A 27,705-nucleotide genomic window follows, 5' to 3' on the forward strand; every position below is an offset into this window, starting at 1 on the left:
ACAACCTGATTGGCCTACAGTAGAATCCTGGAATTAGCCAATCATGTGCAGCCCATTGTGTAAATAATGTATATAAAGCAGATACTTTGAGGGGACATTCATTCATTCCTCCTCACCACTATGAGCTGAATAAAGAGCATGAAATCACTTTGCGACTCTGAGTATATTTCACTGGCGACGAAGGTGGGATCCCGCTGAGCTGACTGCCACACACAGCACCGCAGCACCGCCACCTGCCGCACCGCTGCCTCGCACCGTGTATCCAGGCTTCAGCTCCGGGACACAAGGAACTCAGAATGGCAACTGACAGCAGCTTCTCGCCATTCAACCCAGCATCTGGAGACTGGGAAGCGTACGCCTCCCGTTTCACCTTCCTCCTAGAAGCCAAAGGGGTCACCGATGAAGAAGACGCCAAGAAGAGGGCAATATTCTTCAGCGTCTGCGGAGAGGAGACATTTGAAATCGCCCGGGCTCTCCTTGCGCCTGAAGACGTCGCTACTGTTCCATACAAAACAATAATGGAACAGCTGAAGGGGCACTTTTCGCCACAGCCCTCAGTGGTGGCTTGTCGAAATGCCTTCTACGCAAAGCGGCAAGCCCCTGGGGAAACCATAACTGGGTTTGTGACCTCTCTCCGCCAAGCTGCCCGGTTCTGCAACTTCTCAGAGCTGGAGAACATGCTTCGTGACCGCCTCGTCGGTGGCCTGAAGGATGAGAAGCTGCAACGACGCCTCTACGCTAAGAAGAACCTAACGTTCCAGGTCGCTCTGGAGGAGGCCGTGGCAACGGAAGCTGCTGAGAGGTCGACTCAAGAGGCACGGCTGAGCCAGCCGTCCCAACCGAGGGTCCACCACGAAGACCTCACCAACGACTCGGGATCCGACAGGGAGGAGGTGCACCGAGTACAGCAGCGCACTCAAGCAGCCCACATACCACAGCTGCCTCGACGAGAAGGAGGGAACTGCGCAAGCTGTGGAGAAAGTCACGAGAGGAGGACCTGCCGTTTCCGCAACGCAGAGTGCAGGCAGTGCAGAAAATTGGGACACATCGCCCGGGTGTGTCGGGCTCGGCCCACCCGAAGCCAGGCATCAGATGACCAATCCAAGAGCCCCAGGTCCCGGGGCCCAACGCACCAAGGCAACTCGACGGAGCTCACAGACTTCCAGGTATACCAGTTGCCCCACCCCAACGTAGAGAAAATTTATGTAGAGGTACAGATAGAGGGGGCCCCATGCCGCATGGAGCTTGACACGGGTTCAACTCTATCCATAATCTCGGCAAGGACCTTAAGGAAACTGTGTCCTACTGGGGGTCCCAAACTCAGGCCGGCCCCATTCACCCTCCGGGACTTCCAGAAACGTAAGGTCCCCACAATGGGGGTGGGGACCTTCAGGGTGCAATACCGAGGGCGGACGCGGCAACTGGACTTGCTTGTGGTCAAGGGCCCCTACATTAGCTTACTGGGGTTGGCATGGTTTGGACCACTGGGACTAGCCATCACCGGGGTGAACCACATGAGCTTACAAGTGGACGTGGACGCCATATGCAAGGAGTTTCCGGGGGTTTTCGATGGGAAATTGGGACAGTATACGGGCCCCCCCATTGCTCTACAGCTTGACCCCGCAGTACGACCAGTCAGGCTCAAGGCCCGCCGGGTCCCATTCGCCCTGAAACCCCGTATAGACGAGGAATTGGACCGACTCGTGGAGCAAGGAGTGCTGGAGCCGGTGCCTAATGCCCCCTGGGAAACCCCAATCGTCACACCCGTCAAGCCTAATGGTTCGGTCCGCATCTGCGCAGACTACAAATGTACCATAAACAAGGCCCTCATGGCCCATGCATACCCAGTGCCAGTGGTCAGCCATGTCCTTGCCACCCTGGCTGGGTCGAAAATTTTTGGCAAGCTGGACTTGGCCCAAGCATATCAACAGCTGCCAGTAGATGAGGCCACAGCAGAGGCACAGACGATTGTGACGCACAGAGGAGCGTTCAGGGTAAAGCGGCTGCAATTCGGGGTCAGCGTGGCACCAGGCATATTCCAGAATCTAATGGACTCTCTCCTTAAAGGGATTCCTGGTGTCACCCCCTTCTTTGATGATGTGTTGATTGCCGGGCCCACACCAGAGGAGTTTGAGGACCGCCTCCGCACTGTTCTGCACCGTTTCCAGATGGCGGGTCTCAAGGTGAAGCGGGAAAAATGTCTACTAGGAGTGCCTCAAGTGGACTTTCTGGGATTTATGGTGGATGCAGAAGGGGTTCACCCGACTGGGGACAAGGTACGGGCCATTTGTGATGCCCCAGCGCCCAAGAACAAGACTGAACTTCAGGCCTTCTTGGGATTATTGAACTTTTACCATTCCTTCCTTCCCCACAAGGCGGCGGTAGCGGAGCCCCTACACAGACTCCTGGACAAGCGGGCCCCTTGGGTGTGGGGCCAGCGCCAGGAGGCCGCATTCCAGGCAGTCAAGGACTTGCTTGTCTCAAACTCGGTCTTGGCACACTTCGACGAGAGGCTGCCGGTGGTGCTAGCATGCGACGCCTCGCCCTATGGCATCGGCGCTGTCCTGGGACACCAACTCCCGGATGGAAGAGAGGTACCGGTAGCATACTTTTCCCAGACACTCAACGAAACCGAGCGGAACTACTCGCAAATCGACAAGGAGGGTCTGGCAATCGTGAAGGGAGTAAAAAAATTCCATGATTTCTTGTACGGGCGGCCCTTCACCGTGGTGACTGACCACAAGCCGTTGCTTGGCTTGTTTGCCCCCGAAAAGCAGACCCCCCAAGTGCTGTCTCCTCGCGTCCTCAGGTGGTCAATTTTCCTTGCCAGCTACCAGTATGCACTGATTCACCGCCCTGGAAAGGCGATGGGCCATGCAGACGCCCTCAGCAGGCTACCACTACCGGAAACAGGCCCCGACCCAGCACCTGCACAAGAGGTTATGAGCCTGGAGCTGCTTCCTGACCGCCCCATTCAGGCACAAGAAGTTGCACACCATTCCAAGAAAGATAGGGTCATCTCCCGGGTCCTGGACTGGGTGTGGAGGGGATGGCCCAGCCGCAGCCCCGGGCCAGAATTCGCCGGCTACACAACCCGCAAACATGAACTGTCAGCCCACAAGGGGTGCCTGTTATGGGGAAGCAGGGTCGTTGTTCCCCAGCCCCTCCGCAAAAGGGTCCTCACAGCCCTACACGAGACACACCCAGGGGTAGTAAGAATGAAGGCCCTTGCCAGGAGTTATGTGTGGTGGCCGGGGATCGACGGAGAGATAGAGGCCTGGGTCAAACACTGCCAGGCCTGCCAGGAATCCCGCCCAGATCCCCCAAGGGCCCCAGTCCAGTCCTGGGAGTCCGCCCGAGCACCATGGTCACGCCTGCATGTGGACTTCGCTGGCCCCTTTCAGGGGAAAACATTCTTCATAGTGGTGGACTCCTACACCAAATGGCTGGAAGTCGCACTGGTACCGTCCACTTCTACGTCCGCAGCCATCCGGGTACTACGCAGGCTGTTTGCAACCCACGGGCTCCCTGACACTCTCGTCTCAGACAACGGGACTGCATTTACATCAGGAGAATTTCAAACCTTCACAGTGCAGAACGCCATCCGCCACATCCGTTCGGCGCCATTCCACCCTGCCACCAATGGCCAAGCAGAACGCATGGTGCGGACCACCAAGGACACCCTTCGCCGCATGACGCAAGGGGATTGGGAGTACCGCCTTGCCACATTCCTTCTAGCACAGCACAGCACCCCCAGCTCAACGACTGGCCGGAGCCCCGCTGAACTACTAATGGGTCGGCGCCTTGCAATCAGATTGGACCGCCTTCACCCCGATAGAGCTCAGGATGAGGTAGTGGTGGGGGAAGGCAGGAACCCCCGGACCTTCGAGGCCCAGGACCCAGTGTACGCAAAGAATTTTGGGGCAGGCCCTGCATGGGTACCTGCCACAGTCACCAGGGTCACGGGCCCCGTGTCGTACGAGGTGCTAACAGATGGGGGGCAATGCTGGCGCCGCCACTGCGACCAGATACGGCGACGATTCCCGGGAGAAAACCAGGAGGAGGAGGACAGGTCAGAGGAGTCCCAAGGGAACAGTGGGGCAGTGAGGCCCATAGAGCAGCAGGGGCAAGCAGGAGAGGCAGAATCAGTAAATACAGAGAGGACCCGCGAGGCCGAAAGGACACCGGAACCAGAACCACGACTGAGCGAGCCGGTTGCGCCAGACCAAACAGCCCCATCCTTGGAACACGAGCCAGAACCTGAACCCCGGACCAGGGAACACCCCAGGCCGCAACGCACACGTAGGCCACCGGCGTACCTTGAGGACTATGAATACGACCTTCCGGGCAGGACTGGAACTTAGAGGGGAGGGGTGTTATGTACTGAGTTGAATAGGATCCAAACTGCAGCAGTCTGATTGGTCCTAGAACAATAGGCTCCAAAAGGCAGCAGTCTGATTGGTCCTAGAACAATAGGATTCAGAATGCAGCAGTCTGATTGGTCCTAGAACAATGCAGCAGTATGATTGGTTAGCAGGAACCACCCAATCATGCTCCAGATAGAAGTGAATCCACAACCTGATTGGCCTACAGTAGAATCCTGGAATTAGCCAATCATGTGCAGCCCATTGTGTAAATAATGTATATAAAGCAGATACTTTGAGGGGACATTCATTCATTCCTCCTCACCACTATGAGCTGAATAAAGAGCATGAAATCACTTTGCGACTCTGAGTATATTTCACATAGGTCACCCACTGGAATGGCCAATGGTCAAGGATGATGGGCCTTGTGGTTCAGTAGCATCTGGAAGCAACCATATTGGCTATTCCTCATCAAAACAAAGGCTCAAGTCAAATGCAAATACAAACCATTATTTTAGATTTAGATTTTAGGTTTAGATTTTCCTGGTGTGATTGCATGGTCATTTTATAGAATGCTGTTGTTTCTGATTTATCCCAAAGCGCCGTGGGGTTTTGCCCTTTGAAGGTAGAACTGGGACAAACCACAATGGCATGAACTATTTTGCACAGTCTCATTCCAGAAAAAAAAACCTGCTTTTGTGGTCCTGACTGTGAAATGGTACCTCGGGGATTAAATAAAATGTCAATTAATTAGAATTGACAGTGCATCAGAAACATCTCCCCGGAGAGAGGTGTCTGTGTGTTTAACTCGCAGTAAGGTGTGACAGGGGAGAATAGGAATTAAAATGTCAAGCTAAAATAAAAGATTAGGAAGAGGACTTTAGCCAGTGGGATTTCTTCTGGCTGTGGCGGGAGAGGAAAATAAAGGTAATTGAGAAGAGAAGTGTAGGAGAGGGGGAGGGGGGAATCCCCCTTATGGGGGGGGGACGCACATTCAAAATGGTGCGGCTTATTTCAAGTCTTATCTGCATTGATTTAATTAACATTAACGGGCATAAACAGCCAGTTTTTGGAAAGTAATTATGATTTCCTTTCACGCCTTTCAGAGCAGGTAAGTATCAGCTGGAGAGCTCAGAAGTGGGCCTGTTGTGAATATGATTACAGATGCAAATATTTCATGGAAGATGGAAATTGGGAGCAAAGGAGGGGAAGCCAGGAACCGATTATGAAATCAACTCCCCTGAGCTTATGCACTAATGGAACCTTTAACCCTTAGACTAGCAGACTCGTTTCTTTATGGCATAAATGGGCAGTCGTTTCCCTGAGATTTTGCTGAGATTCCTGCATTGCAGCAGGTTGGATGAGATGATCCTTGTTGTCCCTTCCAGCTCTGCCATTCCATGATTCTATGATTCTGCCAAGGGCTTCACCCCCTTGAGGACCATCTGTTGGGGGTTCTGTGCCAGCAGTAGGCACGGCTAGGAATGGGCACACCAGTCAGCTTCAGTTCTCCAAGTTTCTCATTGTTCCAATCTCAACTTCACTTCTTTTCAGCAGCAATCTGCTGCCCCCCCCCACCATGAAAATTGTCATCGTTCTAGTGTGAAATTCTCCCAAGCAACATGGTTCTCTATGCAGTTTTAACCTGGCACTTTTGGCAAGCATTTCTTGCTGACATATGCATGCTTATTAAGCACATTTCTCACCAGTACAGTGGAACCTCGGTTTTCGAGCATCTCGGAAGCCGAACGTTTCGGAAGCCAAACACTGAAAACCATAATAATAATAATAATAATAATAATTTATTTGTACCCCACCCATCTGGCTGGGTTTCCCCAGCCACTCTGGGCAGCTCCAACAAAGATTAAAAATACATCAAAATGTCACACATTAAAAACTTCCCTGAACAGGGCTGCCTTCAGATGTTTTCTAAATGTCAGGTAGTTGTTTATCTCTTTGACATCTGATGGGAGGGCGTTCCACAGGGCGGGCGCCACTACCGAGAAGGCCCTCTGCCTGGTTCTCTGTAGCTTTGCTTCTCGCAGTGAGGGAATCACCAGAAGGCCCTCAGCATTGGATCTCAGCGTTCGGGCAGAATGATGGGGGTGGAGATGCTCCTTCAGGCATACTGGGCCGAGGCCATTTAGGGCTTTAAAGGTCAACACCAACACTTTGAATTGTGCTCGGAAACGTACTGGGAGCCAGTGTAGGTCTTTCGAGACCGTGTTATGTGGTCTCGGCGACCGCCCCCAGTCACCAGTCTAGCTGCCGCATTTTGGATTAGTTGTAGTTTCTGGGTCACCTTCAAAGGTAGCCCCACGTAGAGCACATTGCAGTAGTACAAGCAGGAGATAACTAGAGCATGCACTACTCTGGTGAGACAGTAATTGCTTCCATTTCTGAATGCGCCTCGGATGTCAAACAGTTTCCGCTGCATGTTTTTCTTTTATCTAAGTGGAGTTTGCCAATTGCCCATTGCTCCTCGGTTTTCAAACATTTTGGAAGTCGAATGGTCTTCCAGAATGTATTACGTTTAAAAACAGAGGTTCCACTGTATACAATGGTACCTCTGTTTTTGAACAGCTTGGTTCAAGAACAACTCAGAACTCGATCGTCGCAAACCCGGAAGTAGGTGTCCCAGTTTGCAAACTTTGCCTTGGAAGCTAAACATCCAGCGTGGCTTCTGCAGCTTCCGATTGGCTGTAGGATGCTCCTGAAGCCAATCAGAAGCCGTGCCTCAGTTTCCAAATGTTTTGGAAGTTGAACGGACTTCCAGAACGCATTGTGTTTGAAAACAAAGGTACGGCTGAATGTGTTTCTTAATGTACTGCTTGGTTGGAGAATTCCACTGCCATGTTTGGTCATGTGAATTGCAAAGGTGTTTCGGTTTTGTGTGTTGCTTTGAGAAGTGTGAATTAGGATGTTCCTCACTACAACACAAACATAACTGATTTTCTTCTTCATCACTAATCAGGGCTGGAGATGGCAGTGGAGCCAAAAGTTGGTGGGCCCATCTCATTTCTCTCTCTTTCTGACACACCCTCATCACTCTCTTTAACACCCCTTCTTGTCCTTTTTCTGACCCTCAAGACTCCCCAGTGCACTTAAGAGCACAAGTTGTAATACTAGGGTGTGTCATTTTAGGGGTGAAATTTAATTTATGCACATTTATTCAGTGAGGGGTCTTAAAAATATGTGTTTTGGGGTGAGAGGAATTCAAATCTGCCATTATTTTTTTGTGATCGGGCAACATTTAGCTTGGTAAGCCTACATTTGACGAAGGAGCACATAAACTGCTTTCTGAAAGCCAAAGATTTTAATTTTCCCTTCTGAAAATGTCAGGTAACGCTAAATAAATAAATAATATCGCTGCAAATACTTGGCGATCAGTTTTTAGCAACTTCTATGCTTTTACACACATTTCACTTGCAGAGCGAAACTAAATTATATTAATTTAACCAAAGCATCTTTTGAATTCCTAAATCATGGTGTGTGTTTTTAGCACCCCTCGTGTTTTGGACATTGAAAGCTGAAAAATGCAACACACCCTATTGTAAAAAGGGTATTCACTGATTGGCACTCCTACAAGCCCTGAACTCAAGTCCAGTTTTCCCCTAGCCAAATGTACGACCTGGAACATGAGTTTATGTGCACTTTGCAACTGTAAGATGGAAGCAACACAGCTGTAGGAACCACTTCACTGTGGGAATTTCGCCCCTTTTCGAGCTTTGGGTTGCCCAGTTATTTCCATTCCTTCATGTGTAACCAAGAGCATTTTCTCCCTTTGTCTTCCTGTGCAGCCAACCCCTTCCAGAATTTTTTGGTGCCTTACTTGGAGCAAGCCCGCCAGATCTGGCCTTGGCTGTTGGGAGCGGCTGTTGTGGGAGCCATTATAGCGACGTTGGTCGCTGGAGTCATCGCTCTCAGTTGTCGGAGGAAGAGAAGAATCTCAGAGGAGACACAACCTCTGCTCATGGAGAGCGAAGATTATCAGCATGTAACGTATCAGTCACACTTATAATAGCTGCCAAGCCCCTGTGGCTAAAGTCAAAGCCATCATGATATGGGTGGTCCACTATCAAATGCCCACAATGCATTTTCCAAAGTTTGATGGCGGCCAACACAATATTGGACCTCAGCTTGGGGGAGCCATGGAGTGTATAGGGTATTGAACCCCATTTCCCACCAACATCTTCCCAGTCAAAATGCCTCCCACTCCAAGCAGCTAATAGCCAATGTCATTAGCTGCCTTTACTTCAGCAAGATGGCTATTAGCAACTCAGGGGAAAATTTGGTCAAGAAAATGAGTTACTTCCTCATGCCCTCCTGATCCAAGCCCACACATGACAAGAATGGTATCTTTGTGCTCTATATCCATATTCTGTGTGTCCATTGATAAGTCTGCTGCATGCCATTTCCCCATAAGTGTGTGGTTTTTTTAAAAAAATAAAAATAAATGCACACAAATTCACTTTATTTTTGATCTTTAAAAACAAGAAATGCATTTTGACCAATGGCATGTAAATTTACGTTCCTTTTGTGTGTGTGAGAAAAGTTTTCACAATATTCAGAGAGATACAAAGGTCCAGAAAGTACCAATAAGGATGGTTTCTTTACAAATCCAGACCAAAGGAAATCGTTGAGCATCCCTAAGAGGTAAAGGTAAAGGGACCCCTGACCATTAGGTCCAGTCATGGGCGACTCTGGGGTTGCTGTGCTCATCTCGCTTTATTGGCCGAGGGAGCCAGCGTACAGATTCTGGGTCATGTGGCCAGCATGACTAAGCCACTCCTGGTGAACCAGAGCAGCACACGGAAAGGCCGTTTACCTTCCTGCCGGAGCAGTACCTATTTATCTACTTGCACTTTGACGTGCTTTTGAACTGCTAGGTTGGCAGGAGCAGGGACCAAGCAACGGGAGCTCACCGCGTTGGGGGATTTGAACCACCGACCTTCTGATCAGCAAGTCCTAGGCTCTGTGGTTTAACCCACAGTGCCACCCGCGTCCCTTGAGCATCCCTACCCCATTATTAATTTTAAGCTTAGGAAAGAGATCGAGTGTTACTATCACATGGCTGCCATATTACGGCTACAAACGTACTTCAGTTCAGCCATGAAATACAGAACTGTCTCTGAGTTCTCTTAGTTAGCATTGCCATATTTCACCCAAAGAAATTTTGAGGAATTTTTTTAAAAAATCCAGACTTTTTGTTGATTTCCTGACACACACACACCGGACGCTAATTCCGTCCTTGACATCCCGGACATGTCCAGGAAAATCTAGACATGTGGCAACCCTATCTTAGCCTCCCAGACAAAATCACAGTGAAGCTCAAACAAATGGGTCTGCAAGAGTTCTGAAATTCTTTTCCTATTTAAACATTCCAGTGGCATTGCAAGCTTGATGAGGTTTGCTGCAAAGCCACAAACAGTTTCCTGACCGTTAACAGCCGGGGAGGGTGGGGGGGGGGGAGAGAATATTCATTGCTTCATGAGCACTTTGTCAAAAGCTTCTCTTTATGGTGATCCATTTTCATAATGCTGGAGCTCTCTGCCAAGCCCACTCCCGGCAACTGCCGCAATCAATATGAATAAAAGCAGGTGGCTGCAGAACCTTTTAATCTTAGCGGCCGAGCCGCACAGAAAGTTTTCCTTGACTTCACAGACTGTTAATAGGTAGGCACAGTGAAATCCGCACCTGAAACCATTGTATTGGCAGGCTGAACCAGTCATTCAGTGGGAAATGGCAATGGGGTGAGCTGGTTTGTGTGTGTGTGTGTGTAAATCAATGTGCCAAAGGCATCTCTGAACCAAGAGATACGAGCAGGGAAGAAAATAAATGACTGCAGTGTGTAACTTGGAGCAGAGCAAAAGAGACTTCGAGAAATACCGGCATTTTCTGGATAAAGTCCTAGGGTGCTTCTGATAAAACATTTTCAGATTCTTAAAAGAAAAAGGGGAAAGCATTTGACCTTGCTAGGCAGCTCCCAATATCAAAACAGCTTACGGTTTTTACAATGGCAGTAATTAAAACCAATTGCATAAAATTGCAAAACACAGCAGAGCAGATAAAATCCCACAAAAGGACGATGGAGTTGAAAGAATTAAATGCCATCAAATGTCTGAGCGAACATGGTGGTTTTCACTAGGCATCGAGAAGACACCAAAGCCTTTCTGGGAAGAGGACTTCCTAGTACTTCTACTGGGGTACCCAGCAGGGTCCACATATATGCTCATTTCTTCTTTTCGGCCAGTTTCTTGCAGCTTTCTGATCACCGCAGGTCAATTGGTGGCTTGGCACCTCCCATTTCAATGCCATACAATACCCCCAATGTTGCCTAGTTCTTCCTAATGTTTAGGTGGAATCTTCTTTCTTGTAGTTTGGAACCATTGCTCCGTGTCCGCTTCTCTGGAGCAGCAGAAAACAACCTTTCTCCCTCCTCTATGTGACATCCTTTTATATATTTGAACATGGCTATCATATCACCCCTTAATCTCTTCTTCTCCAGGCTAAACATGCCCAGCTCCCTTAGCCGTTCCTCATAAGGCATCGTTTCCAGGCCTTTGACCATTTTGGTTGCCCTCCTCTGGACATGTTCCAGTTTGTCAGTATCCTTCTTGAACTGTGGTGCCCAGAACTGGACACAGTACTCCAGGTGAGGTCTGACCAAAGCAGAATACAGTGGCACTATTACTTCCCTTGATCTAGATGCAATACTCCTATTGATGCAGCCCAGAATTGCATTGGCTTTTTTAGCTGCCGCGTCACACTGTTGGCTCATGTCAAGTTTGTGGTCAACCAAGACTCCTAGATCCTTTTCACATGTACTGCTCTCAAGCCAGGTGTCACCCATCTTGTATTTGTGCCTCTCATTTTTTTTGCCCAAGTGCAATACTTTACATTTCTCCCTGTTAAAATTCATCTTGTTTGTTTTGGCCCAGTTCTCTAATCGGTCAAGGTTGTTTTGAAGTGTGATCCTGTCCTCTGGGGTGTTAGCCACCCCTCCCAGTTTGGTGTCATCTGCAAATTTGATCAGGATGCCCTTGAGTCCATCATCCAAGTCGTTGATAAAGATGTTGAATAAGATCGGGCCCAAGACAGAACCCTGTGGCACCCCACTAGTCACTCTTCTCCAGGATGAAGAGGAACCATTGATGAGCACCCTTTGGGTTCGGTCAGTCAGCCAGTTACAAATCCACTGAATGGTAGCATAGTCAAGTCCGCATTTTACCAGCTTCTTTACAAGAATATCATGGGGCACCTTGTCAAATGCCTTGCTGAAATCAAGGTAGACTACATCCACTGTGTTCCCTTCATCTACCAGGCTTGTAATTCTGTCAAAAAATGAGATCAGGTTAGTCTGACATGACTTATTTTTCAGAAATCCATGCTGACTATTGGTGATCACAGTATTCCTTTCTAGGTGCTCACAGACTGTTTGCTTAATGATCTGCTCCAGAATCTTCCCTGGTATTGATGTCAGACTGACTGGGCGGTAATTATTTGGGTCCTCTCTTTTCCCCTTTTTGAAAATAGGGACAACATTTGCCCTCCTCCAGTCTGCCGGGACTTCGCCTGTTCTCCAGGAATTCTCAAAGATGAGTGCCAGTGGTTCTGAGATCACATCTGCCAGTTCTTTTAATACTCTTGGATGCAGTTCATCTGGCCCTGGAGAATTGAATACATCTAAACTAGCCAAGTATTCTTGTACTATCTCCTTAGTTATTCTGGGCTGTGTTTCCTCTGCTGAATCATTTGCTCCAAATTCTTCAGGTCGGGCATTGTTTTCTTTATCGGAGAAGACTGAGGCAAAGAAGGCATTGAGGAGTTCAGCCCTTTCTGTATTCCCTGTTTGCATTTCACCATCTTCTCCTCTGAGTGACCCCACTGTTTCTTTGTTCTTCCTTTTGCTACGAACATACCCATAAAAGCCTTTTTTTTTGTTGCTTTTAACCTCTCTAGCAAGCCTGAGTTCATTCTGTGCTTTAGCTTTTCTGACTTTGTGTCTACACGTGCTGGCTATTTGTTTGAATTCCTCTTTGGTGGTTTCCCCCCTTTTCCATTTTTTGTACACATCCTTTTTTAAACTTAACTTTAAAAGTTAAAAGTTCTTTAGATAGCCACCCTGGCTTCTTTAGGCACCTTCCATGTTTCCGTTTCATTGGTATTGCCTGAAGTTGTGCTTTTACTATCTCCCTCTTAACAAACTCCCAGCCATCATGAACTCCCTTTCCTTTTAGTATTACTGTCCATGGGATCTCACCCAGCACTTCCCTAAGTTTTATGAAGTCGGCTTTCTTAAAGTCAAGAAATTGAGTCCTAGTATGCTTGGCTGCTCCTTTCCGCTGTATAGTAAACTTCAGAAGAGCATGATCACTCGCGCCTAATGATCCTTCCACTTCTACCCCACTAACCAGGTCATCAACATTGGTTAGGACCAGATCTAAAATGGCTGTTCCTCTTGTTGCTTCTCCCACTTTCTGGACAACGAAGTTGTCTGCAAGGCCAGTGAGGAATCTGTTTGACCTTATGCTCTTGGCTGTGTTTGACATCCAGCAAATATCCGGGTAATTGAAGTCCCCCATTACTACTGTCTCCCTTCCTTTTGCATTCTTGGCCATCTGTTCCAGGAAGGCATCATCTATGTCCTCCGTTTGGCTTGGGGATCTATAGTAAACTCCCACAATGAGGTCCCTGTTATTATTCTCTCCCTTAATTTTGACCCAAATGCTCTCACTTTGGCTTTGAGGTTCTAAATCTTGGATCTCTTCACAGGTATACACATCCCTGACATATAACGCCACTCCTCCTCCTTTCTTGTCTGGTCTGTTTCTCTGAAATAGATTGTATCCCTCCATTATTACATTCCAGTCGTGGGACTTATCCCACCAGGTTTCAGTGATGCCTATTATGTCATATTTAGTTTGCTGTACCAAGAGCTCAAGCTCATCTTGTTTATTACCCATGCTTTGTGCATTAGTGTACAGACATTGAAGTCCATTAATCATTCCCCCGTGTCTCTTATTTAAGGATTTTTTCCTCCCATCACTAGGTCTGCGTGCTGTTTGCTCCATTCGGTCTATGACATTTGGATGATCATCTTCATCAATTGATAGACTCCTACCTTCAGGAGCACTGTCTCCTTCCCCCACATTAGTCAGTTTAAAGCCCTCCTGATGAGGTTTCTGAGATTTCTGGCAAAAACATTCCGCCCAACCGTTGTGAGGTGCAGCCCATCGCTTGCCAGAAGTCCATCTTCAAGAAACTGCAGTCTGTGATCTAAGAATCAAAACCGTTCCTGTTTACACCATTTGCGAAGCCAGCTGTTCACTTCCACTATTTTTCTCTCTCTCCCTGGGCCACGTCGTTCAACTGGGAGGACAGATGAGATGACAATTTGTGCATTTAATTGCTTCAATTTCCTGCCCAGAGCCTCATAGTCTTTTTTGATCTTCTGGAGGCTATTGTTTGCAGTGTCATTGGTTCCCACATGAACCAAGAGGAAGGGGTATTTGTCAGTGGGTTTTATGATTCCTTGCAGTCGTTCAGTTACATCTTGGATCTTAGCCCCGGGGAGACAGCACACTTCCCGAGACATCTTGTCAGGCCCACAGATCACTCCTTCTGTTCCCCTCAGTAGGGAATCCCCTATCACCACTACACGCCTCCTCTTAGGTTTGGTCGGGGTTCTTCCGTGAGCTGTCCGTTCCAAGGTCACCTGCACGTTCCCTGAGGACTGACTTTGCTGCTCGTCTTCATATACCTGATTGACTGTAATGAGGGAGAGATCTTCAAATGGAGTCTGCTCTTCGTCTTCCATGCTAGGGGAGAGGACCTCAAAGCGATTGTGTATTTCTAAACAATCAGAGCGAACCCTGGGCTTCCTACTTCTTTGAGTCACGTTTCTCTATATATCTGGCTCCTGTGTTGGTGAACTAGCCTCCTTCTCAGGGGAGTCCCCTGTCTCCTCCTTGGTGGAGACGGTGTGCTCTGTTGCTTCCAAGAAGAGCTCCAGCTCTCTAATTCTTTGGAGCGTAGCTACACGTTCCTCCAGTTGCTGGACTTTGTCTTTTAAGAGGGCAATCAACATGCAATTGCTGCAGGTAAAGCTGCCTGCAACCTTTGGCAAGATGGCAAACATTGTGCAGGAACCGCAGGCGACTGCAGCTGTTCCCTCACTCTCCATCTTGAGAATGTGTCGTTGGGGGTGGCTACAGCGGTCCTCCATCATAAGAAGCGTACAGACAGGACAAAAAACTCCCCCCCCCCAAAATACCCTAGGTCTCCCCCAACAAACGTTTGAGACTAGCTCCCCTAAATCTAAAAGATGGATCAAACTGCAAGCTCTGATAAGCTCCTCCCACAGCTAATCACCTACCTCAACAGAAACCCTGCCCCCTCTGACTTTGCACAGGGAGAGCAGCTAATCAGCCACAAAGAAACACACACAGGAGGAAACCCTTTTTGCTCCTTCTTCAGCTGCTGCCCTGCAAGCTCTGATAAGCTCCTCCCACAGCTAATCACCTACCTCAACAGAAACCCTGCCCCCTCTGACTTTGCACAGGGAGAGCAGCTAATCAGCCACAAAGAAACACACACACAGGAGGAAACCCTTTTTGCTCCTTCTTCAGCTGCTGCCCTGCAAGCTCTGATAAAAACCTCGAATGAATAAGCTAATGCAAGCTTGATAAAAACCTCGGATGAATAAGTTAATGCTCAGGCAGACTTGGATGGAAAGATGCAATGCATCGCACAGTGTGGGCCCAGACCTTGTTGCAGTTACGGCTGGTACATAAGGGAAAATGTGGCTCTTCCCCCTCAACCTCAGCCTGCCCTCAGCCAACCATCCCTTCGTACTTATAGCCACATTGGCCAACTGTGAGGTTCTTCCACTTTAGTCTCAACAGAGAGGAGGATGGGGAGAAAACAGGAATGAGTTGGCTCTGCTCTTGCGCCACCTACTGTTGGCCTCCCTCCTTTCTGCCCCACCAGCCACGACTGGCGTGTTTAACTTGTTCCCAACAATTTCCAAGTCTTCCCAGGTATATCGTTTATTTGTATTTATTTTACCAATGAGATTTCTTCCTCTCCCTTCACTGTAAGGAGCCAGGGTAGACTACAAAAACAAGGCAGGCAGTTATAAGAACAGACAAAACAGTTGGAATTATTAAAAAGTGTTGGTGGTAACCTTTAAAGCCCTAAACGGCTTCGGCCCAGTATACCACCCTCATCGTTCAGCCCAGACACTGAGGTCCAGCTCCGAGGGGCTTCTGGTGGTTTCCCTCACTGCAAGAAGTGAGGTTACAGGGAACCAAGCAGAGGGCCTTCACAGTAGTGGAAAGGCCTCCCACCAGAAGTCAAGGAAATAAACAACTATCTGACTTTTGGAAGACATCTGAAGGCAGCCCTGTTTAGGGAAGTTTTAAATGTTTGATCTTTTATCGTGTTTTTAATATCCTGTTGGGAGCCATCCACAGTGGCTGGGGAAACCCATCCAGATAGGCGACGTATGAAATAATAATAATAATAATAATAATAATAATAATAATAATAATTACACCCAAGTCTTACACAGAGCAAGTCCCACAAAAGAAAACACTTAAACTGTGAAATGCCAAGGTAAAGAAAAGCATCTTCAACATACCGGGAAAACTATACAAGGAAGATGTTGGACGCGCCTCTTTGAGGAGGGGGTTCCACTGTTTACGATCTGACACAGAGAAAGGCATCTCCTGGGCCACTTCTGAGGGTGGCAAAACTACCAGGAAAACCCATTTGCTGATCAGAACATCCCAAAGAAATTGTTATTAAGGGCAGCTGCTTTTTAGGTATTTGGGACCTTTTTATAGTTGGGAGGGTGCTGTACACATCACAGATTTGCAAAATAGCAGCAGCAGCAGCAACAACAACAACAACAACATCCACTTGCTACAAATTCTGAACTGGTAAAGAATTTATCCACCCCACCATTTTACCTCCTGAAAACATGGCCCTCAAATCAGCCTTGTTTCAGAAGTCTTTAAAGCGTGTGTAAGAAATATTCTCTCTTGAGGGTACAGGAGAAATTGCCCTGCTCATTCTAATTGCCTGGTGGTAAATTTACAAGAAAACAGTGAGGCAGAGACTCTCAGGCAATCAATGGTACTGTAAATTTTCCTGGAGAATGTGACTTCACTTCTAAACTGCCATGTGTGTTTAAAGAAGTCATGTCCTTTGACCAAATTACAATGCTGTAGTACTTTCTATGGAAAAATGATGCTTTGGCGAGTGATGATAGGGAAGCAACGGCAGAGTGGATTCTGTAATATCACAGGAAACAAATCCTGGTGTTCGGTTACAATTCTGGATGGCTACTAACAATTTCACGAGGACAACAGGATTGCGACCGTGAGTGATTTTAAACCACTTGCGATATTGTGCCCTTTTCTCTGCCCACAATTACTTCCCTCCAATTTGCTGCCTCTAACAATCCTCCCCTCCACCACCACCACCACCACCCCTGCTTGCAAAAACCCAGTGCAAGCAAAACAACATTCGGCAGCTGCTACACCTGCAATGGCAGTCACCTTTCAAAAAGCAGCACCTCCAGCTTGAAAAACTGGGTGACGTTGTAAGCCAGTATATTCTCATTTAACCTCCCGAAACAGTGGCTTCTGCAGGCACAGAGAGGTATCAGGGCATGCAGTTTTTCATTGCAAAGTGAACAGTTGCACAAACTCCTGGTTTTTTTTTTAACATGGTCATAAAGAAATGGGATACGCAGGTGACGTGAGGGTCATGCTCATATTGGCCATGTGAAATTCACCCAGAGGTGCCGTGTTATTGGAACCATTTGCTTGCAAATGTAACTAGCCCATGGGCAACCAATCTCTGCACAGCTGGCGTATAGACATATAGACATATGCACAACATAGGCTAACTGATTATTATAAAGGTAAAGGTAAAGGAACCCCTGACCGTTAGGTCCAGTCGTGGCCTACTCTGGGGTTGCGGTGCTCATCTCGCTTTATTGGCCAAGGGAGCCGGCGTACAGCTTCCGGGTCATGAGGCCAGCATGACTAAGCCACATCTGGCAAACCAGAGCAGCGCACGGAAACACCGTTTACCTTCCCGCTGGAAATAGGTACCTATTTACCTACTTGCACTTTGATGTGCTTCTGAACTGCTAGGTAGGCAGGAGTAGGGATCGAGCAATGGGAGCTTACCCCATTGTGGGGATTCAAACCGCTGACCTTCTGATCGGCAAGTCCTAGGCTCTGTGGTTTAACCCACAGCAATAATCCCATAAGATCATCCCAGGGCTTCTGTGCTTCTCCCCATTGCGTCTATTTTCTTCTGTCTCTAGTGGCTTCTTCCCAGGAGTTTCGGGAGAGCACCGCACAGCATCCCTAATCACACACACACACACAGTGTTCATTGTGAGTGCACACCAGGACATTCTCACCGGAAGAGGCTGCCGAGAGGCAACATATCACTAGGATTATTAATGCCAGGACTGGGGTATTCACCCTCTCCAGATCAAGGCTGCATGGCTCAGAGTTCAAACAACCCTCTTCCTTGCAACGGGGTGGGTGGGTGAGAATGACAAATTGGACAACCGAATTATCATGATGCAATCTTCCCCAAAGGGACATCTGGGGCCAGTGATGCCCTGCGACAGATTGAAGATGCATCGCTCCATTTGTCGGCAGAGGCAGGCTTGCATTCTCATTTTCATGCCCAAGTTCTGTGCCCAAAGGGAGGAGGGCAGACGAGGATCAGAAGACTGGCGCAATGACCTTGCAATGACAGAATTTTAATGCGCGGCCCGTGCGACTGAAGCAATGCAGCAGCAGCCTGCCAGCCTGCCCCCCCTCTCTCTCTCTCTCCTCTCTCTCTCTCTCTCTCTCTCCTCTCTCTCTCTCTCTCTGCCTCTCATTCTCCTCCTTGTGCTCCAACGTACACCAGACATTTATGTAACTCCACTTCTCGCCTTCCAACTTGTCCTTACCTGGGGTCAGCAAACAAATAGCCCAATATTTATTTATCAAACCGTCAGGTCCGTTTATACTCAGAGAACTGCTTTACATAACTGGCGACAAAGGAGTTAAGAAGGCAGTGACATTCAAAAGCCAAATGCAGATGCTTAATGCAGGCAGGCACAGTGTGTTGGCATCAGTCATGTTCTTTCCCAGATAGATATTCACCTCACACCCAGCCCAGCAAAGTGTGCACCAGTCGATGCAACACAGAGGCACATCATGATGCTCATTCAGTCCCCGTTGAACGCGATGAGATGTGCATGCAAAGACTTATCAGTAGCTGCTAACCCTGGTGGTTGTGTTTTACCTCCTCTGTCAGAGGCAGTGTGCTTCTGAATGCCATTTTTGGGGAACGACAGGAGGGCAAAGTTCTGTTGTGCTCAGGTGCTGCTTATGGGCTTTTCACTGTCTTTCCAGAATGGAGTTCTTTCTGTCTTCAGTATTGGTCCAGTTCTTGGTCTGGGACCTACTACAGGTAAGGTTGGTCCAGGAGATGGGATTAATGAACATAAGTTCATAAGATGAGTCTGCTGAATCAGGGCCATGTTTAAGGTAAAGGGTAAAAAGGACCCCTGACCATTAGGTCCAGTCGTGGCTGACTCTGGAATTGCGGTGCTCATCTCGCTTTATTGGCCGAGGGAGCCGGCGTACAGCTTCTGGGTCATGTGGCCAGCATGACTAAGCCGCTTCTGGAGAACCAGAGCAGCACAGGGAAATGCCGTTTACCTTCCTGCTGGAGCGGTACCTATTTATCTACTTGCACTTTGACAGTTTGTGCTTTCAAACTGCTAGGTTGGCAGGAGCAGGGACCGAGCAACGGGAGCTCACCCTGTCGCGGGGATTTGAACCGCCAACCTTCTGATCAGCAAGTCCTAGGCTCAGTGGTTTAACCCACAGCGCCACCCGCATCCCTTAGGGCCATGTTTAGTTAGCCCCCAAAGTGGAAAACAAGCAAGGTCCCAACCAAAGAAGAATGGCAACTTAAACTATTGGAATATGCACAGCTTGCGGATCTAACTTATAGAATAAGAGAACAAGAAGAACATTCGTTTAAAGAAGATTGGAAAATGTTTATTGAATAGATGGGGGGATAACTGTGTACACTTGGAAACGCTGGCAGCATTAAGATAAATTCAACAGTGTAAAGAAGTTTTGATGGAAGTAACAATGGGATTATGGAATGGTTTGGTTTATATAAAATATGCAGGGATTTTTGTTATGCAAAATGAACCATGGAAAGAGAAGAAGGGAAGTCATTGATTCTCACAGTGCCCAACCAGATGCAACAGTCCTCTTCCCATAATTTCCAGCAACTGATATAGTAAGGTATACTGTCTCTGACAGTGGAGGTACTACATAGCCATCTTGGTGAGCAGCCACTGAGAGCCTTATCCTCAAACCATTTGTTTAACCTCCGTTTATAGAATCATAGAATTGTACAGTTGGAAAGGACCCTGATGATCATTCTAGTGCAAACCCCTGAAATGCAGGAATATGAAGCTGTCTCATATGGGGATTGAACCTGCAACCTTGGCATTATCAACACCACGCTCTAACCAATTGAGCTAGGTTTTAGCCATCCACATTGATTTGCATCAGTATATATTGTGGCTGCGGATGCCAGAGTTTAACAGCGTACAGTGTGACGAAGTACCTCTCCTGGAAAGTCAGGGATGTAGAACTCTTCGAAGAACCGAAGTGAGGTCAGACAACTCGTGGTAGGTGTCTGCTCAAAGCACTGGTTGCTCTGTTAAAAATCACATCCTCCCCCTCTTGCATTTCTTACACAAGCACAGATGATAAATCAGGAGGCCTCTCTTCCTGTTCAGCAGTATATTGATCAATATTAACATCCTCCTATACCTTTCCGACTTCCTGAATTCTTCTGTGGCTTCTTCTGTCATTTGAGAAATGTGTTATGACACAATTTACCTGCAGCTCCAGGGCTTCTCCATGGCTTCTCTCCCCAGCAGGAATAATACAAATCACCAAGCAAAAGGTGTAGATTTAAGAACTAGAGGTGGGAAGTTGTTTTTTGCAACAGGGAACACTGGAATGTAATTACATTTCCCCCAATATCGGTGGAATCTACAAAGCTTTAAATGTCATTGCGTGCACAGAACAAGCAGTTCTGTGCAACGACGCTTGCATTTATCAATATGTTAAAAAATGCATGCCAAAAATTATCAAAGAGATTTCCCCCCTGAAATTCTCAAAGGTGGGGACACATTATTATTATTATTATTATTATTATTATTATTATTATTATTATTATTTGCTTACCTTACTTTTGAAATGGCTGAGGGGTGTTTGTCAGCATCCTTTATTCTCTCCTATATATCATCTCATCACTTTAGCCTTCCCGGGTGCCCCATGTAGTGTATTCATTCATTTATTGAACTTAAATCCCACTTTTATCTCCAAGGAGTTCAAAGTGGGATACATAGCTCTCCTCTTCCTCACTGAATCCCCACAACAAGTTAGCCTGAGAATCAACGATAGGCCCAGGGTCACCCAGGGAGCTGCATGGCTAAGTGGGGATTTGCACCCTGGACTCCCAGGTCCTCCTCCTCTGATATTCGAACTACTGCACCCGACTGGCTTACTTTAATAATGCTGTACATGTTCAATAGGAAAGCGACCCTTATGGGCAAACAGCTTATATGACCTCATCAAGGGGATGCAGCTGGCGCTGTGGTCTAAACCACTGAGCCTCTTGGGCTTGCCAATCAGGAGTGAGGTCCCGTTGCTCTGTCCCAGCTCCTGCCAACCTAGCAGTTCAAAAGCACGCCAGTGCAAGTAGATAAATAGGTACCACTGTGGCAGGAAGGTAAACAGTGTTTCCATGCACTCTGGTTTCCGTCATGGTGTCCCGTTGCACCAGAAATGGTTTAGTCATGCTGGCCACATGACCCGGAAAGCTGTCTGTGGACAAACGCTAGCTCCCTTGGCCTGAAAGCGAGATGAACGCCACAACCCCATAGTCGCCTTTGACTGGACTTAACCGTCCGGGGTCCTTTACCTTTTTTACCTTTACCATGACTTCATCACAGTTGGGGTGGTGCTTGTTTTCTCCTTTCTGCAGGCCCTGAACACTTTGAAACAGGATGGCGGTGACACTATTTTGTGCATTTGAAATGATGTGTGTCATTCCTCAAAACCATTAAGTTTCTGTCTCTTTATGGTGTTTCTGCGTTTTATAAGGGCTTGTGTGATGGGATAATGAGCTGCTTGTGCGTAAAAGCTTGATCCCTCTGGTGTTTGGCTGGTCAACCAAACCGAGTCACTAACGGAGCCCCCAAAGCATGACTCCGTCAGTCGCTGGTAGAATCTGACAGTGGGCGTCTACGGAATTTACTCCAGCATAAAAGCTGTTTGACGGACATGCGCCTCCGGGACTCTCTGCGTGACAGTTTCCGGCGAAGGGTGGGAGTTCCTAAGGGGGGTCTTGTTATTTTTTTTAATAATAATTTTTATTGGGTTTTCACATTTTTTAGAGACAAACACACGTTACAAAACACAGACACAAAAGTTACAACAAAAACAAAACAAATATCATCACAACACCTTATTTTCTTAACCTTGTTCCCCGGACTCCCCCCCACCCCCTCTTCATACATCCCTATTCCCATAATTCGTTCAGCAAATTTTAGTTTCTTCTTCTTAACCTATAATTGATATTTTTAAATATATCTCTTCATAATTAGCCCGATTTCTCTTGTCCCCAGTTCTTATAAACATTTAAATTTTTCCCTAAGGTCGGCGTAGATTCCCTTCCCTCGATTTCCCATTTTTAAATATAGACCCTATTCACCCAACCCAAAATTTATCATCGTTCTTACCCTTCTGTAACTAAATAGCAATAATAAAGATATTTCCCCCTCCCCCCTTCCCAGGTTCTGATCCCTTTTCAAATAAAAATCAACCATCATTTTCAGCCCGGATTCCTCACGTCGAGAGCCTTTAAGTCCCTTTCAGTTCCTCTCCGTCGATTCTGTTGGAAGTCTCTTATATCGGTCCTCGAATCTCGAAAGAATCCATTCTTCATCACTCCGGTTTTTCTTCCCTCATAGATGCTTGGTAGGAACTGCTGCCAAAGGTCAACCAGTCTTTCATAATCAAAAGGATAGCCCCAATCATATTTCTTATATCCTTCAAGTTCCTGTGTTGCAGATACTTCAGGGGCCCCCTCCTTCATCCTTAACATCTTTTGCAGTGTTGTAATCCAGATAATCCAATAGTCTTTTCCCTTGCGTTCCACCATTATGGACTTTTTGTTGGTATATTTCAATTGTTCTTTCTCCTCTCCTTGCTCTCTTTCCTCCAATTCTTGATGTATCTTTTCTGTTTCGGCTGCAGATTCCTTTCCTGTCAGTTCCTTCATGCTTTCAGCAGAGTTGCTTGTTCCTGAAGTCAAGGTCATTAATTGTTTGTTCATACTCAGACTCTGCTCTTGCAGTATTCCCACAAGATAAAACATCCTGTTTATCTCTGCCTGTAGTTTTCCATCTGCCGCCATTGTAGTAGCTTTGGAATCCCCCTAGAGGGATTCTGGTTACTTTGTAAACTTTTTCCAACAGTCCAAATCTTTTTTATTTCTTTCTATCGAGTCTCCAACCACTTTGTTACAATTTAACTTTTAGTTCAGAGAGATATCAGTTAACAAATTTTCAATCTGTCCATTTAACAGTTCTTTTGACAGCTTGTTTTTCTGCACCAGACTTAAGCACGGGATTCTCCCTGGTCCCGGGGGGAGGGGGGGTTTCGCAAAAAAAAAAAAAAAGAGAGAGAGAGAAAAAAAGGTTTTCTCCTCACTCTCCAGCACAACACTTCCTTTGTTAAATCGTGGAAGAAGTTTCTTTTATAATGTATAAGTGTATCTTTTCCGCCTTAGTTCTCTGAGCTTTGCTTTAAAATTGTCCGTAGTTAGGGGGGGTGCGGACTCCCTTTTAGCACACCCTCCGATCGTCTCCAATTCAAAGGAAAAATTTCTTAAAGCCAAATTCCATTTACTCACGGGTTAATTCTTTCAGTCCAAATTTCCAGGGAGAAAGTCAGCGCTCTCCGGTCGTGGCTCGCGGCTCCGCTCCACCGAGGTGTCGATCGACTCTCAGCGCCACACCGCCCTCCGTACCCTTTTTCGAGGGTCGGGGGGTGCTTAAGGCGCCCACCGAGTCTTCCCGTCCGCAGGCTTCAGCGCCTGCGGTTTCTAAGGGTCCCCGCGTCGCCGGCGCGGCAAGACCCGTCCTCGATGAAGCCGATTCCCTCCGCAGCTCGGAGGAAATCCGCCATTTCCAGATCGCGCTAACCCGGAAGTCCCCCTAAGGGGGGTCTTGTTACCTCTTCACTATTCTCACTGGAAGTATCCCAGAGCCTCCCCTCCGACTCCCCTTCCTCCGGAGCTCCTGCTCTCCCCCTACTGGTTCCTTCTTCTGCTGCAGAATCTCTCCTATTCTCCTGGAGCCTTTCCACCACCTGTTCCTCCGATGGCAGTTCCCTGACATCCACCTCCCCCCAGGGCCCCCTTCACCCCCCCGCCTCCTCTCCCACTGGCGGTGAGGGCGGAAAGCCCCTGAAGGAACTCTCCTCGTCGTCCGAGGATTCAAACACTTCTAGCCACGGCGTACCGTCTCTCTCCCCGTCTTCCTCTTCTTCGTCGGAGTCGGCTTCCTCACCCACCCCTGACTCTGGGAACCCTTCAAACTCCCCTTCCTCATCGGTGGTCCCAAAGTGTTCCCTTCTAAATCGTGCCACGGGTTGCGGTTTTTTTGGGAAACGCTGATGAAATGTTTCTATTAAAACCTCGTCGTTGACTACCTCTGCTGGTACCCAAGTGTTTTCCGACTCTACTTCCCCCTCCCATTCTACCAGATATTCCACCTGATTCCCCTTCCACCTGGAATCAATGATTCCTGCCACGTTCATGTCGCTTTCTCTCTCTTCGATCACGGGCGTTTGGGTGACCTCTCTCTCACGCTCCCCCCACTCACGTCCCTCTCGGTACGGCGACAGTAATGACCTGTGAAATACTGGGTGCAATTTCATGTGACTGGGCGGTCTGAGTTTGAATGCTACTGGGTTGACCTGCTGTATGACCTCAAAGGGTCCCAATCTTTTGGGTCTCAATTTTTTACTCCCTCCCTTGAACGGTAGTCCTTGGGTGGATAGCCACACCCGGTTTCCCACCCTTATAGTTTCACCTTCCCTCCTATTTCTGTCTGCTTGCTTCTTATATTCTTCCTTGGCTTTCTCTAAGTTCAGTTGAAGCTGACGGTGGATCGCTTCCATCTCTTCAACAAAATGTTCCGCCGCCGGCACGCTCCACCTCTCCCCTCCTTCTCCTGGAAATGCCCGGGGATGACACCCATAATTTGCCAGAAAGGGACTCATCCCTGTGGACACGTTCTCCGCATTGTTGTAGGCAAATTCTGCCAGAGGTAACTTATCTACCCAATCATTTTCTCTGTCTTCTACATAACACCTCAGGTATTGTTGTAAAATCCCGTTTGCCCTTTCCGCTTGCCCATTTGTTTCTGGGTGCCGGGCAGTTGAAAAATTGAGTTCCACGTGCAGTAAGCTCATAAGTTTCCTCCAGAACCTGGAAGTAAACTGTTTCCCTCTGTCGCTGACCACCCTCAAGGGGGCGCCATGCAACCTGAAAATATGCTCTACAAACAACTTGGCGGTTTCCTCCGCTGTGACCGCATGTGAACAGGCTATAAAATGACACATCTTAGTTAATAGATCTACCACCACCATGACAGCTGTTTTGCCTTTGGATTTTGGCAGGTCCGTCATAAAATCTATGGATACTGCCTCCCATGGCCTTTCTGGTGTGGGTAAGGGTTGTAATAGCCCCGCTGGCGCCACCCTCTCCCCTTTCGCTCGCTGGCACCTGTCGCAACACCTGACATATTCCCGTACGTCCTCCCTCACCTTGGGCCACCAAAACTCCCTGGTAACCAACCACATGGTTTTGTGCTGTCCAAAATGCCCCGCTGTGGGGCTGTCATGCAACTGCTTGAGTACTCTGCCCCTCAGTTCCCCATCGGGTATGTACAGTGCCCCTTTGTAATACAACGCCCCGTTCTTTTCTTCAAACCCCCCTGTGTTCTCCTCTGTCCTCCTGAGTTCTCTGAGTTTCTCTTGGGCGTATTCATCGTTCTCAGTACCCTCTATCAGTTCCCTCTGCCCCACCAATGCCGCCCCACACACCCAGCGGTCTTCAGGGATTACATGCCTTGCCTCAGGCACTCCCTCCCCCTCTAAGTACTCAGGTTTCCTGGAAAGAGCGTCCGCCCTCACGTTCTCGGAGCCTGGCACGTAACTAATCTCAAAGTGGAATTTGGAGAACTCCTGGGCCCATCTCACTTGTCTCTGGTTCAGCACTCGGGCTGTTCTCCAGTATTCCAGATTTTTGTGGTCAGTTCGGACTTGAACCTTGTGCTGCGCCCCAATCAGCAAGTGCCGCCATCTCCGGAATGCTTCATGAATGGCGAGCAGTTCTCGGTCGTATACTGTGTAGTTCCTCTCGGATTTGTTCAACTTCCGCGAGAAGAATGCACACGGTCTCCATTCAGACGTATCTTTTCCCGGCTGGAGAAGCACGGCCCCCACCGCTCTGTCTGACGCGTCAGTCTCCACTCTCATTGGTTGTTGTAGATCTACGTGCAAAAGTTGCTCTTCCGACGCAAACGCCTGCTTTAAGTGTTCGAACGCCCGCTGCGCTTCTTGCGTCCAAACAATTTTTTTCTTGCTGCTAAGACAATCCGTGATGGGCGCTGTTAAATGGGCAAAGTTTTTGATGAACTTCCTATAGAAGTTTCCGAAGCCCAAGAATCTTTGCACGTCCTTCTTGGTCTTTGGTGTTTTCCATTCCAGTACCGCTTGAACCTTGCTGGGATCCATGGCCAATCCCTTGTCAGACAACCGGTACCCCAGGAATTCCACCTCCCTGGTATGAAACTGACACTTCTCCAGTTTCACCCACAGCCGATTTTCTCGTAGTTTGCTCAGTACTTCTCTTACATCTCGCACATGCTGCTCCTCATTCTCTGAGTACACCAGGACGTCATCTAAGAATGCTACGCAGTTCTTGTAGAGCAATGGCCCCAGGACGTGATTCATGAATGATTGAAAACAGGCCGAGCCCCCCTGTAATCCGAAGGGCATAACGAGGTACTCAAAGGCCCCCAAGGGGGTGAACATAGTGGTCTTCCACTCATCCCCCTTTCTCACACGTATCAAGTTATATGCCCCTCTAAGGTCCAGCTTGGTAAAAATTTTCCCTTTTCTCACCCGTGTCAGAATGTCATCAATTCTAGGCATAGGGAAAGTCACTGGTTCTGACACTGCATTTAGGGCCCTGAAATCACATACAAGCCTGGGTTTACCCGTGTGTTTTTTTGTTCACAAAGAACACTGGGCTGCCCCCCACCGCTCGTGACTCTCTGATGAAACCTCGCTTGAGGTTCTTGTCAATAAACTCCCTTAACTCCTGCATCTCACTGTCTGACATTGCATACAGCTTGCCCACTGGCAATTGTGCTCCTGGGAGTAAGGTAATTTGACAGTCAAAGGGTCTGTGCGGGGGCAGTTTATCTGCTTCCTTTTCGCTAAAGACGTCCATCAAGTCAGCGTATTGTGGTGGCACCTCCCCCTTGTCCATCACTTCCATCCCTGCTAGAGTGGCCCTGGCCCCTGCCTGAGCCTCTCCCTCCTTGCAGTGTTCTAGGCAATGTGCTGATCCAAAGGAAACTCTCTGATGCCAGCCTACTAGCGGATCGTGTAGTGCCAGCCAGCTCATTCCCAAAATAATAGGAGCTCCTCCCAAGGTGGCTACGTTAAACGCTATCAGTTCTGTGTGTCTTGCCACCCTCATTATCATTGGTACAGTCTGTTGGCTCACTTCTCCTCCCAACAGTTCCCTCCCATCAATCGTGGTAACCTGCAAAGGCTTACTTAATGGGATAGTCTGTATCTGGTGTTCAGCTGCAAACTCCTTACTCATGAAATTACAGGAGCTGCCTGAATCCAATAGCGCTTTTATCTTTAGTGGGTGTCCGTTTGACAGTTCCAGCAACACCTCTATCACCAGCGCTGGTCTTGGAGGTTCCGGCGTGGGCACATTCACTACTCCTTGGCCTGGCTGCTGTGCCCTGATGTTGGCAGCCAGGCGTTGGCTTTTACTTGCTCCTTGATTTCTCCTTCCTCCTTCCCCCCAACAGTTCCCGCCATCCCTTGCCATTCCTTCCTTTGCGGACAGACTCTGGCAAAGTGACCTGGCTGTTGGCAGAGATAACATCTCTTGGCACTCTTTC

General features: G+C 48.1%; 1 protein-coding gene across 1 annotated transcript in view; it reads left to right on the forward strand.

Annotated features, from left to right (window-relative positions):
* TYR (tyrosinase) overlaps positions 1–8,831 on the forward strand; it is a 63,066-nt gene extending 54,235 nt beyond the window's left edge. The window contains exon 5 of the mRNA XM_081860486.1: positions 8,165–8,831. Coding sequence (XP_081716612.1) covers positions 8,165–8,385 — 221 coding nt within the window. The 3' untranslated portion in view covers positions 8,386–8,831. The remainder of the gene's footprint in view (positions 1–8,164) is intronic.
* Positions 8,832–27,705: the final 18,874 nt, after the last annotated feature.

The sequence above is a fragment of the Podarcis erhardii genome, assembly GCF_964252035.2.
Source record: "Podarcis erhardii genome assembly, chromosome: 4".
Lineage (NCBI taxonomy): Eukaryota > Metazoa > Chordata > Lepidosauria > Squamata > Lacertidae > Podarcis > Podarcis erhardii.